The sequence below is a fragment of the Lynx rufus genome, unplaced genomic scaffold (genome assembly GCF_022079265.1).
Source record: "Lynx rufus isolate CCGP_SWC_20201006 ecotype Redwood Valley unplaced genomic scaffold, mLynRuf1.p SCAF_6, whole genome shotgun sequence".
Classification (NCBI taxonomy): domain Eukaryota; kingdom Metazoa; phylum Chordata; class Mammalia; order Carnivora; family Felidae; genus Lynx; species Lynx rufus.
This window is the reverse complement of record NW_025814878.1, coordinates 96,578,700-96,592,255: the sequence shown is the minus strand read 5'-3', so window position 1 is coordinate 96,592,255 and position 13,556 is coordinate 96,578,700. Positions and strand designations below refer to the sequence as shown.

The following is a 13,556-nucleotide window of genomic DNA, read 5'->3' as shown; positions in this document are numbered from 1 at the left end:
ACATAATAAGACAGAGGAATATGCTCCAAAATAAAGAACAAGAAAAAAACCTCACTAAAAAATTAAATGAAACAGAGAGAAGCAATATGCCAGAAAAAGAATTTAAAGTAATGATTGTTAAAATACTCATGGGGCTGGAGAAAAGAATGGAAGAACTCAGTGAGAGCTTCAATAAAGAGATAAAATATATTTTTTAAAAAAGAGAGTTGAAAAATATAATAACTGAAATAAAAGACATACTAGAGGGAATCAACAGTAGTTTAGAAGATGAAGAATGTGTCAGCAATCTGGAAGACAGACTGATGGAAAGCACACAAGCTGAATAGCAAAAACAAAAGAGAATTTTAAACAATGAGAACAGATTAAGATGTTTCTTAGACAACAGCAAGTGAACAAACATTCACATTACAAGGGTCCCAGAAGAAGAAGAAAGAGAAACGTACAGGTAACTTATTTGAAGAAACAATAACTGAAAACTTCCCAAATCTGAGGAGGGAATAGACATCTAAGTCCATGAAACAAGGAGAATTACAAACAAAGTGAACCCAAAGAGGTCCACACCATGGCCCACAATAATTAAAATATCAAAGGTTAAAGACAAAGAGTAAATCCTAAAAGCAGCAAGAAAGAAACAAAAAATTACTACAAGAGAAAAACTATGAGACTATCAGTGGATTTTTCAGTAGAAACTCTGCAGGCCAGAAGGAAGTGGCATATATAGTCAAAGTGCTGAAAGAAAAAAACCTTACACACATGAATACTCTACCCAGCAAGGTTATCATTCAGATTTGAAGGATAAAGATTTTCCAAAACAAAGGATAAAGGAGTTTCTGACCACTAAACAAGCCTTACAAGAAATGTGAAAGGGACTTAAGCGGAAAAAGAATGGCCATAATTAGTTATAAATATATGAATAAAAAGATGTGAAATATGACAGCACATAAACTGTCTTTTTTTAAGAATGTGTTTGAATTCAGAGAACTCCCTTCAAAATCAACAAAAACAGGTCAACACCACGACATATCATACTGAAACGCAAAATACAAAGACAGAGAATTCTGAAAGCAGCTATGGACAAATGGGCCTTAACCTACAAGGGTAGACACATAAGGGTAGTAGCAGACCTGTCCACTGAAACTTGGCAGGCCAGAAGGCAGTGGCAGGAAATATTCTGAGTGCTGACTAGGAAAAAGATGCAGCCAAGAATCCTTTATCCAGCAAGGCTGTTATTCAGAATAGAATGAGAGAGGGGCGCCTGGGTGGCGCAGTCGGTTAAGCGTCCGACTTCAGCCAGGTCACGATCTCGCGGTCCGTGAGTTCGAGCCCCGCGTCAGGCTCTGGGCTGATGGCTCAGAGCCTGGAGCCTGCTTCCGATTCTGTGTCTCCCTCTCTCTCTGCCCCTCCCCCATTCATGCTCTGTCTCTCTCTGTCCCAAAAATAAATAAACGTTGAAAAAAAATTAAAAAAAAAAAAAAAGAATAGAATGAGAGAGAAAGACTTTGGAAGACAAGCAATAACTAAAGGAGTTCATGACCAGAGACTCTTAAAAACTGAGAACAAACTGAGGGTTGATGGGGGGGTGGGAGGGAGGGGAGGGTGGGAGATGGGTATTGAGGAGGGCACCTTTTGGGATGAGCACTGGGTGTTGTATGGAAACCAATTTGACAATAAATTTCATATATTGAAAAAAAAATTTTTTTAAAAATAAAAATAAAAAACAAAAACAAAAAAAAAATAAAAAAATAAAGGAGTTCATGACCACTAAACCATCCCTGCAGGAGATCCTAAAGGGGACTCTGTGTGTGGAAAGCAGCAAAGGCTCCAAATGACCAAAGACATCACCACAAGCCTAAAACTTACAGATAACACAAAGACACTAAATCCATATATTTCAATACATTCTGTGAATGTAAAAGGACTAAATGCACCAATCAAAAGACACAGGGCATCAGAATGGATGCCAAAAAAAAAAGATACATCTATATGCTGCCTACAAGAGACTCATTTTAGACCTGAGGATACCTGAAGATTGAAAGTGAAGGGATGGCAGGGTGCCTGGGTGGCTCTGTCAGTTTAGCATCCGAGTTCCACTCAGGTCATGATCTTGCAGTCTGTGGGTTCAGGCCCCGTGTCAGGCTCTGTGCTCTGGAGCCTGCTTCAGATTCCATGTCTTCCTCTCTCTCTGCCCCTCCCCCATTTGCACTCTGTCTCTCTCTCTAAAATAATTAAATTAAATTAAATTAAATTAAATTAAATTAAATTAAATTAAAAGAAAAGAAAGAAAGTGAAGGGATGGGGAACCATCTATCATGCTTTGGGATGTCTATCCACTGATGAATGGATAAAGAAGTGGTATATATACACAATGGAAAACGACTCGGCAATGAAAAAGAATGAAATCTTGCCATTTGCAACAACGTGGATGGAACTGGAGGGTACTATGCTAAGTGAAGTAAGTCAGAGAAAAACAGATATAGGTTTTCACTCATATGTGGAAGTAGAGAAACTTAACAGGAGACCAAGGGGGAAGGAAAAAAAAAATAGTTACAAACAAGGAGGCAAACCATAAGAGACTCTTAAATACAGAGAACTGAAGGTTGATGGGGTGGGGAAAATGTGATGGGCATTAAGAAGAGCACTTGTTGGGATGAGCACTGGGTGTTGTATGTAAGTGATGAGTCTACTCCCAAAGCCAAGAGCACACTGTATACACTATATGTTAGCTAACTTATATAAGTTAAATTATATATTATACATATATATATATAACATATAAGCTAAATTATATATTTAAAAAAAACAATGTGTTTGAACTGAAATGACCAAATTAATATCGACTGTTATTTACTTAGGATGTTTACATATGAACCTCATGGTAACCACAAACCCAAAACCTATGATAGATACACAAAATAAAAAGATAAATAAAGCCAAACAGAACACTACTGGTACTCATCAATCACAAAGATAGAGAACAAGAGGTTCTCTATCTGCTGGTGGGAATGAAATATCATGCAGCCATTTTGGAAACAGCTTAGCAGTTTCTCAAGAAGTTAAACATAAAGTTACTATGTGGCCCAGCAATTCCACTTCTAAGTATATACCAAGAGAACTGAAAATGCACATCCACATAAAACCTTGTACACACGCATTCATAGAAGCATTGTATGTAATAGCCACAAAGTGCAAACACCTCAAATGTCTACCAAGAGATGAAGAGATAAACAAATATGGTATATCTATACAATGGAATGTTCTTTAGCCATAAAATGGAATGAAATACTGATACATGCTACAACATAGATGAATCTTGGAAACATGCTCTGTAGAGAAGCCAGACACAAAAGGTCAGGTATTGTGATTCTACTTATGTGGAATGTCCAGAAAAACAAATCTGTTGAAACAGAAAATAGATTAGTGGTTTCCAGGGATCAGTAGAGGGGCGAAACAGGGAGTGACTCCTAATGGATAGAAGATGTCTTTCAAGGTGATGAAAATGTTCTTGGAATTACATAGGGGTGATATTGCACAACTTTGTGATACATGAATACAGAAAACCGCCAAACTTTACACTTTTAAGAAGTGAATTTTATGGCATGGAAATTATATCTCAATGTGTTTAATTTCAAAAAGAAGATGATCTGAGCCAAAAAGAGAGTCCCCCCAGGGCAGCTCTATATATTTCTAAGATATACTGCCCTGGTCCAGCCCAACACTGTCTCACCCCTGGATGACTGCAGTAGTGTCCTATTTGGTGTCCCTGGTTCCACCTTTGCCTCCCCACAGAATATTCTCACATAGCAGCCTACATCAGACCATGTCAATTTTTCCAGTGAAATCCTCCAGTGGCCCACATCTCACAGAGCCAATAACCTTTCATTGTCCCTAGAGCCATCTGACCTGCTCCTAGTCACCTCCTACCCCTCTCCCTTGGTCCAGCTATTCCAGCCACAGTGACTTCCTTGCTTCTCTCAGAAGAAGGTGAGCTCATTCTGACTTAAGACTTTATCATTTGGTGTTCTGTCTAGAATTCTCTTCTCTGACATTTCCCCAGGACTCATTCCTTGACTTCATCCATTTCTCCATCATCTAGCACCAGCAGGTCATTCCTCCAAAGGTCATTTTGTCAGCTGACTGTATCCCCAGCACTAGTAGTGCCTGGCAAAGAATAAGAGCTAAATCAATTGTTGTTATCATTGTTACTGTGGGCATTAATAATAACAAGTTGCAGAGGAGGGGAGACTGTGCCACTCCCTTTGAAAGTTGAGGTGCCTCACAAGGATCCATACCTACCGAGAAGGTAACTCTATCTCAGCACAGAAATGGGCCAAAGAAGTACATAGGGGAAGCCAATATTTACCTCAAAAAACCTTTCAAGGGTGCTTCTGCATATGGGCAAGTAGTTTAGAATGTTATTGATTACATTACATATGTATCCATTACATGGAAGGCTATTCTATAAATTCTTTGCTGCTAGGCCTCGATCTGGTTCTCTTTAAACTCCCAATAGCAGCCTTTCTCAAGCTGTACTATTCATAGAAATTGCCTGAGGATCCTGTTAAAGCGCAAATTGATTCAAGAGGTCTGGGGTGGAGCCTGAGACTCTATGTTTCCAACAAGCTCCCAGACGATGCAGATCCTGCTGGTCCAGAACCACACTTTGAGTGCCAGGATCTTCAGCATCTAGCACAGGGTTTTACAATGTTGATTGATTTATGGACACTGGTGGATACTCAGTAGGTGGCAAGGCAGAGGCCAGGTTAATAGGGAGAGTTTATAGGCATTAGCAATTAGGGAAGTAGAAGCTAGAGCCTCTCTCTCTCCCTCCCTTTCCCCTTAGTCTTACTAAAAGTTCACTTGCACCCATCAGACACTATCCCTTCTCTGAGTTTTCCATCTTTTACTAAAGTATAGAAAGATGATGTACAATCCTTCCAGACAAATCCCTGCCCTTCACATTGTTGGTGCAGCATGCCCTGGCAGGGTGACCATCTCATCCGGTTCACCTGAGATTTTCCAAGTTTTAGCACTAAGAGTTCCATGATCCCATTTTAAACTGAAAGTCTTGTGTTCTAGGAAACCCCTCAGTCCCAAGAAAACAGGACAGTTGGCCACCCTACCTGTGCAAAGCACTCTGCATAGGGAATACGAACATGACAGGGTCCCATGTCTGCTCTTGAGGGGTCTGCAATCTGATTTCGGGGGTGGGGTGGGGGGGTGAAGTTGAACAAAGATTGTGTGACCTGAACTGCAATGTAATTTTATAGGAAGATCAAAGCCTCTCATAAATCTAGGGAGAAAACTATTTTAGCCCCTAAATTCAAACCAATAATTATTGGGTTCACAGAGATTATGATCTTTGACCCTGAGCACCACATATCATCTGATTCCTTCCTGAAACCACTAAGAAATAAGAGGAAGCTTACTCTGTTTTTGTGCAGAGAGGGGGTAAGGTGGGCCTCATAATTCACTGTGCTAGGCAAAGTAAAGTCAGAAATGAGCTGTTCCTTTGAGCAATGGGTCTATAACCAGGAAGTGATGCTTTAAAAAAAATGTTCTAAGCCACAGTTCTTTGACCAAGAGAATAAACAATGACAAAAATCCTAGACATTAAGGAAAGTAGTTTTGTTCTAAAAACCTTATATCAACACATATCAGCATGAGCATTCCTGAGATGCTTGCAATCTGGATGGGTTGTTTTTAACTGGTTGTGCCCCTCATAAGGCCTGGAGAGATCCTTGGTTCCCATAACACTAATGTACAATCCTTGGGGCCAATGCTGATAAGACCCACTTCTCTCTGTGTACCCCACTGCTCAAATGGTAGTAGGCTTTGCATGCTGGCCAAGTATCCAACTGTACATCAGTCTACAAATATTTGTGTACATAAGGCCTGTGCTTCATATCTGCAATTTTTTTTTTACTTTTAAAGATCCTTTCCCACCTGTTGGCTCATATTAGTCTCACACAAAAGTAGGAGGCTTGTTAGACATCATTAGGCCCACTACATAGCTAAGACAGAATGGCACCACAGAAGAAGCAGGATACTGAGCATTTAAACATTCCTGTTTGCATTTAGCTCCACCTCTTTCTATTGGAAAGCTTGGGCAAGCCACTCTTCTTAGAACCACCATTATCTCCTCTAAAAGATAAAGATAATAATTCCATCTTTGGGGCATTTAGGGAGTGTGACTACCCAGAAGAGGTACTTAATAAAGTTATTAGGAAACTAAATCCCATACAAGTAACTGAAACTCCTAAGGTCACACATCTGACTTTTGCAGGACAAAAACCCAGGTACATGTCCTAACTTCCAAACTAGTATTGTTTTCACTAGACCAAATTGTCCCAGTGATTCAGTGACTAATCCAGTTATGCCTGACATCATCAGCCAACTATGATCCTTTACATGGCACGTGACTTCATTTAAGTTCTCAAGTCTGTTGCTCATTAGAAAAAAAAAAATGCTGATGGCAGAAAACAAAAAGTTGTGAATCACAGTGGATATAGAATTTATCACACAACAGGACTAGATTCCTGCATATAGGCAAGAATGTTAGCTTCAGGGAGTCAGATGCAATGTGGGGTGCTCCCCAGATTACCAATTTCTGCAGCTCTAGAAGGTTCCACAGCATCCAATCTTGGTTCCACGTGTAGGAAGAGGCCTTCACCACTAGCATTTATGGCACGACCAGAAGGTCTCACCAACATGGAGATTGGATGCATTCCAACAGGTAGCTGCTGTGTCTGACAGACCACATTCGTTTGGTTTGAGAAAATAACTCTGCAATTCGTTTTGTTCACTGTAACATCCAAGGCCTGAGGGTCAATAGAGAAACTAGTTCCAAAAATATAAACTAGTAGGTCCTTGTCACGATCTTAAAGAAGGAAAAAGATAAAAAGAACAAAGTTCTCATCACTCAGTGATATAACTCCATTCAAGAAAACTCTCTCTAAAATCAAATGTTCATTCCCTCTCACCTTCCCCTCCCAAAATTCAAGGAGTTGAATGCTGACTCAAATATTGAGCATCTGTATTTATCATTACAGTATACAGCCCCCTTTTGAAATTTTCTCTAATAATAAGAGATCACTAGTTAATTTTTTAATGAAAAAAATGAAAATAAACAACATTTCAAAACAAGGGACAGAAAGAATAAAACATTGTACGTTACCAAAACTCTACCTGATTCCATTTCAAACCATGACCATAGCATTTAGATTGGACAAAAAATATACTTTCTGCTGCATCTCACAACGTCCACCCCATGAACTGATGCCCCTTCCCAAGTACATGGTCTTTAACAAATCACTCTGAGTCTGAAGTTCATGACCACCCCAAGGCCAAGTCACAAGTCATACCAAGGGAATACCACACAGAGTGGACCTGGGGAGTTGACCCTTCAAGGTACTGGAAAGAACAGGAACCTGAGCAATGGGCTGGTATGTCATTCACATGCACAACCACCTGAAAAAAGGCAAAGTAATTAAAGGCAAATGTATGCATTTCATGTGCTCGAGAGTATTCATAAAGCACTTGTGAAATTTGCCCAAATTAACATGTTTAATGACTCATTTCTTCTCTTTCTTCTATTTCCCAGTAACAAACCCTAATGAATGATTCAAACATGTTAGGCTTTCTTAAAATGATGGTAAGTATGCTGGAATCTAACATTTCTACACTATGCTAAATCTTGAGTAAATTTCCTCCCTGTAGTAAATTTAATAAAATTCAAACGGCACAAGGACCTTTTTTTTATCATTCTAGATTATATTCAACTGGATACTTGTGAAAAGTCCTTTCTTTGCTGGTACATGCCAACAAAGTAGGCACCTTCCTTCCACCATACTACATAGATATGTTACTGAAGAATACAGTGTACTTGGACATTGGTTTGGGGTCTTTTGTCCTCAAATGGTAGGTCCCCACTAGGATACTACATGACTTTTCCTCTCACTGTTACTAATGTTAATCTGGTAGAATTCTACAATACTTGGAGATGAGGAAGGTGAAAAAGATGGGACTTGTTGGATGCTCTACATATAAAACATGGATTAAAAGCACACACCATAGGAGCACCTGGTTGGTTCAATCGGTTGAATGTCATACTCTTGATTTTGGCTTAGGTCATGGTTTCACAGTTCCTGGGATCAAGCACCACATTGAGCTCTGCTTTCTTGACCCCCAGCCTGCTTGGGGTCCTGTCTCTCTATCTCTCCCCCACTTGTACACATGTTCATTCTCTCTCCCTCTCAAAATAAACTTAAAAAAAAAAAAGCACACACTACATTATAATACTGTAGGGAAAGGATATTGGGATGGCATGAAGGCAGAGGTGATAAACAACATTTCAGTTTTGGGGTGCCTGGGTGGCTCAGTCAAGTATCCAACTTTGGGTCAGGTCATGATCTCATTGCTTGTGGGTTCAAGCCCAGTATCGGGCTCTCTGCTATCAGCACAGAGCTGACTTTGGATCCTCTGCCCCCTCTCTCTGCCCCTCCCCCACTCTTCTCTCTCAAAAATAAATATTAAAAAAAAAAAAGAACATTTTCATTTTACCTATTTTATTCATAAACACACACAAAATATAATCAAAATGTTGGCAACTATTAATCTTTGGTTTGGCTACTGAAGTACTGGTTATATTATTCTTTATAGTTTTCTTATTTTACAATTTTCTCAAAAGGAGATGACTTATAACAAGAATATGGTCAGATGAGAAATACAAAAACATATTTTTAAATGTTTATTATTTATTTTGAGACAGCGTGAGCAGGGGAGGGGCAGAGAGGGAGGGAGAGAGAGAATCACAAACAGGCTCCACCCTGTCAGCACAGAGCTTGATGCAGGTGTGAGATCATGACCTGAGCCAAAGTCAAGAGTTGGACACTTAACTGACCAAGCCATCTGGTGCCCCAAAAAAAGACATTTTAAAAGGGAAAAGACACTGACTTAGCTCATTTACTTTCCAGCCCCACTGTGTGGAGGTATAAATCCTATGTAGCCAGAGAGGCTCTCCATTTTTTGTACCATAATAATAGCATCGATAAGTGTAATAATAGGATGCTGTGTGTACCAAGAACTTATATTTTTGGAGTGTTTTTCATGCACCGTGGAAATAGAAAGATGACAGCCATAATCATCTGCTTAATGCATTGGAAAACTGATCCTTGAAACTGGTCCACGTTACAAAACAGGAAGGGACTGAGACACTTGAAACTACTACTTGTACTTTGGGCGGGCCATCCACTCTCACCTGAGTGCGCTGGTTGGCAGTAACCAACATGTCTCCAAATATGGGTCCAAGAAAAACTCCACCATCATAGACCACACGCATGGTTGCCTCAGGGTTCACTCCAGTTAGATTCTGATCAGAGACCTGAGATGGTTACATTTCTGGTGAATTCTGTGATAGAACAGAAGTCTAATCTAATGGAAGTCTATATGTAATGATAAAGTGTCTTTTCACATTTTATTGAAGGTAACCAGATAGCTAGAAGGTGAAGATGGGGTGACAAGGGTTGAAGCCTGGAAACATAAGAGTAACAGCTCATGAAAGCCCCAATAGACTAGACGAATATCTATTTGCAAGCAGAGTTGTCAAAAAAGGCACAAAAAACAATCTTCTCTGTCTTGAGATATTTTGTTTCTATATGTTTTTCTATTTTATATGTTTGCAGTCCAAAATATTAAAATAAAAGGTAAGGGAAAAAAGTTCTATGAGAGGATTCTCATCCTTCTTCCAACTCCACTCCAGTATTTTGTTGGAAAACCAAATGACCTACAATACCATGGAACAGGGATAAAATTTCAGCTTGGGTTTCATTTTGTAATAACCAAATGCTAGATGATCATTAGATTATTTTTTAAAACCCTAAATATGCAAGAGCATCTGGTTTTGTCATTATCCAGAGACAGCAAATCCTTTTCTAAACTTCCTTCTGCTGTGCCATCTGCCTCCATGATAATCTAAGTCAATCACATCTGCTTAAATTATCCAATAACAGATGTAAAATTATTATATGGTGGACACTGACCAACAACTACCTACCCTAAGTTAGGGAAGGAGATGTTGGGTTTAAATTGCTTTTTTAGGGACATGAGATACAAAACATGTCTTGAAAACTTCCCAAAAAAAGATCATTGAACCCCTTTACTTGAATATTAGAACAAAATTGGTAATTTGTGACAGTTTTCATTCATGTAATTCTGGGTTTTTTTTTCCACAAAATTGCTTCAGAACACCAAATCCACACTACCAAAAGGGATACCATACATACCCTGATGAAATCGGGCAAATCTCCAACCTGGTTGGACCAGGAGAGGGTCCACACACGTTCGTAGCAAGACTTCAGATCCTCCATTACAGTGAAGTCACTGACGTTGAGGTACCTAGATGTAAAGTTATCGGCATTGTTCTGTAAGAGCTTGCGCAGGTGACTGGCTGAAATACTCACAGGAACATCTGTGGAACAAGATTTTGATACATAAAAAAAAAATACTAATTACCACACAGGGTTTCATCATTAAAATTACAGAGAATAAATGTCAAGATGCCCACTAAATATGCAGAAGAGCCTCAAGTTCAAACTATGCCTTCAAAAGAAATCCCAGCCCAGTTAAACCATTTGTTTCCTACAGCAAATACAAGTAGCTGCCTACTTTTTACATTGTGATACCTTTAATCAGGATCCCATCTCACAGCAAGCACAGAGCATAGTCACATCAGACAAAACTATCTCAACTGTCAACTCAAAATATACACTCCAGACACCCTGGTAATGCCTGAAAGCCTAATTAAATATTGGGTTTTCCCTGGAAAAACTTAGCCGACCCTGTGAACAGAGAAAAGCTGGCCACTTTTCATGGGGGGGGGGGGGTAGGCGCACAGCAGCTGACACCCATAAAAACTTAGCCAACCCAGCTGAGGAATGTTGGCATTTCACTTTGGTTTCTCTATTAGAATTCTTTTAAGCTCAACCACCTGCTTCCCCATTCCACATCCCCACAGAGAAATAACAACACTCTGTGCTTAAGCCCTGCTTGTGTTTGAACCCTGATTCTTGCTTTACCAAAAGTTTCCATTTCATTAGCTACTCCCAACAGCCCTGTGAGGTAGGTCATTTGGGTATCCTAACACCTAACTTTAGAGATGAAGAGAATGAGACTCAATGAGATTCAGAAGCTTGCCAACCAAGCGAGACAGAATTACACTTAACCCAAAATACCTTCCAACTACTCAAGAGTCTTCCTCTTGAATTCCACACTGCCTTGGAGTGTTAATAATACACCACTATATTTCTAAAGGACAAACAAGATTCTCCTCCTTTTAAAAAAAAGGTTGTTCTGGGGTGCCTGGGTGGCTCAGTCATTTGAGCATCCGACTTCGGCTCAGTCATGATCTCATGGTTCATGGGTTCAAGTCACTCACTGCTCACTGCTATCAGACTCACTGATAGGACTCACTGCTATCAGAGTAGAGCCCACTTTGGATCCTCTGTTCCCCTTTCTGCCCCTCCCCCACTCACTCTCAAAAGTAAATGAACATTAAAAATAATAATAATATAATAAATTTAAGAAGGTTGTTCAACATTTACCTAATGGGGCCATTGCCACTTCCAAAGGCCAAGTTAAGGCGGACTTTCCTGGATTGTTTTCAGTGAAGTGAAGAGCATCACAATAGAACATGGTGGCAGGAGAAGTATGTGCAGACAGGCTGCAGCTCATGAAAAGGGAAGCAAGACCCAGGGATGGGGCTTTCATTGACACAGGGCACTATTGGCACCTACCCTTTATCAGACTCCAATAGCCCATGGCCTTCAACTTTTTCTAAGTGGCCCTCTTAAAACACACCTTTCCTGTCACCCAAGAAGATTCTCGCGAGTCCAGCATCTTTCTTCTTGGAAGAGCAAAAGACTTTTGGACCATGTGCCAATTTTTATACAGCCACTCTTGCACTCTCCTGAGCCTCCTTTCCGATTCTCCTGTGGTTTTACCATATAAATGGCCTTTGCTTCTATTCCTTCTTCTTTGTGAAATGTGTTTATTCTTGAAGATTTAGAAAAGGTTCTACACTAATCACATTGAAAGCTCTTTCTACATTGTTATGACCACTGACATTCTCAATAGCATATGGTGTCACCATGGAGTTTACTCTGGAAGGACCATGGCTACTGTAGATCTTGGCCTAGGACTGATCTGATAAATACCTGAGTTCACATCCAGACCCTGCCATCAACTACTTGTATGACCTCTGGGCAAGTTCCAGTATATTAGGCTCAATGGTGGCCTTCAGAAAGATAGGTCAATGCCCTAATCCCTGGAACCCATGAATATTTCCTTATAAGGCAAAAGAGTACATATTATACTATGTTGCAAAAGATGTGGTTAAGGATCTTGAGAAGAGGAGTTTATCCTGGGTTACCCAGGAAGGCTCTAAATGCAATCATATATATTGCTATAAAAGAGAGACAGAGGAGGTTTTGAGACAGAAGAGGAAGAGGCACTGTGACCACAGGAATTGGAGTGACTTAGCCATGGAATGCAGGCAACCACCAGAAGCTGGAAGAGGTAAGAAATAGATCCTCCCCTAGAGCCTTCGGAGGGAGTGTGGCATTGCTGACGACTTGATTTTGGATCTGTGGTCTCCAGAAATGTGAGAGAATAAATTTCTATTATTTTAACCCACAAAGTGTGTGGCGATTTGTTATGACTGTCCCAGGAAGCTAATCCGCAGAGTTTCTACATCTACAAAAAGTTGGGATATTAACAATAATATGGTACTGTTTTTGTCCAGATATTTAATTTTAAGGTCACTTTCAAATGCTGGAGAAATCAACAAAACAACTTTAAGACTGTCACTCTTCCTGACAATCTCTCAAGGTGTTGTTCGCCTGGGAACGCCCCTAAAAATGGAAATGAGAAATTGGTGCACTCCAGTTGCCCCTTTACCAGGAATCACTGTAGTAGGGAGTTGGATGCGGAAGTATCCTCCTAAAGGTGGACTTGCCCTCTGTATTCTCTGTGTTGTCACCTGGACCAGCCTGGGCTCTTCTTCTTCACCTTCAGTGGGCAGAGAGCTGTGGCATGTTAAAACCAAAGCATTAACCACAGTAACCATCAAGAAGTGCCACTCTAGAAAGAACAGAACTCCATCTCGCAGACCAAGTAGTCTGCCGTGTTTCCAGGACACAATCTCAACCTCCCAAATATTGGGCGTCCCTGTCCCATCATGGAAGAAGCGTAAATATTAGGATTCTTTCAGAGTGTTCTACCCTTCCCCTGCACTGATTCTGGGAACACATGGACGCAGAGTAAAAAGTGACGACTCTGGCCTCCACACCTCTGGCCCTGAAGCACCGAGGGGACAGAGAACTTGGCATCCTCCAATCCCACTTGCATCACCAATGAGGAGTCAGTGCCCTGTTCCACAGATGCTTCCCCACTCTCTATCCCCGCCTGAAACACAGGCCACTCCATCTAGCCAACTGCTTAGCTAATGCCTGTGTACACATTGCCTACCGAATCTTGCTTTTAATATAATAAATGGGCCAAAC

At 40.4% G+C, this 13,556-nt stretch overlaps 1 protein-coding gene across 1 annotated transcript in view; it reads right to left on the bottom strand.

Moving 5' to 3' along the window:
* PKHD1 (PKHD1 ciliary IPT domain containing fibrocystin/polyductin) overlaps nt 1-13,556 on the bottom strand; it is a 484,216-nt gene that overhangs the window by 428,082 nt on the left and 42,578 nt on the right. Inside the window, exons 22-26 of the mRNA XM_047102754.1 lie at nt 12,952-13,079; nt 10,281-10,465; nt 9,257-9,379; nt 7,362-7,467; nt 6,602-6,877 (exon numbers count right to left, since the gene is read on the bottom strand). Of these exons, the coding sequence (XP_046958710.1) occupies nt 6,602-6,877; nt 7,362-7,467; nt 9,257-9,379; nt 10,281-10,465; nt 12,952-13,079 (818 nt within the window). The remainder of the gene's footprint in view (nt 1-6,601; nt 6,878-7,361; nt 7,468-9,256; nt 9,380-10,280; nt 10,466-12,951; nt 13,080-13,556) is intronic.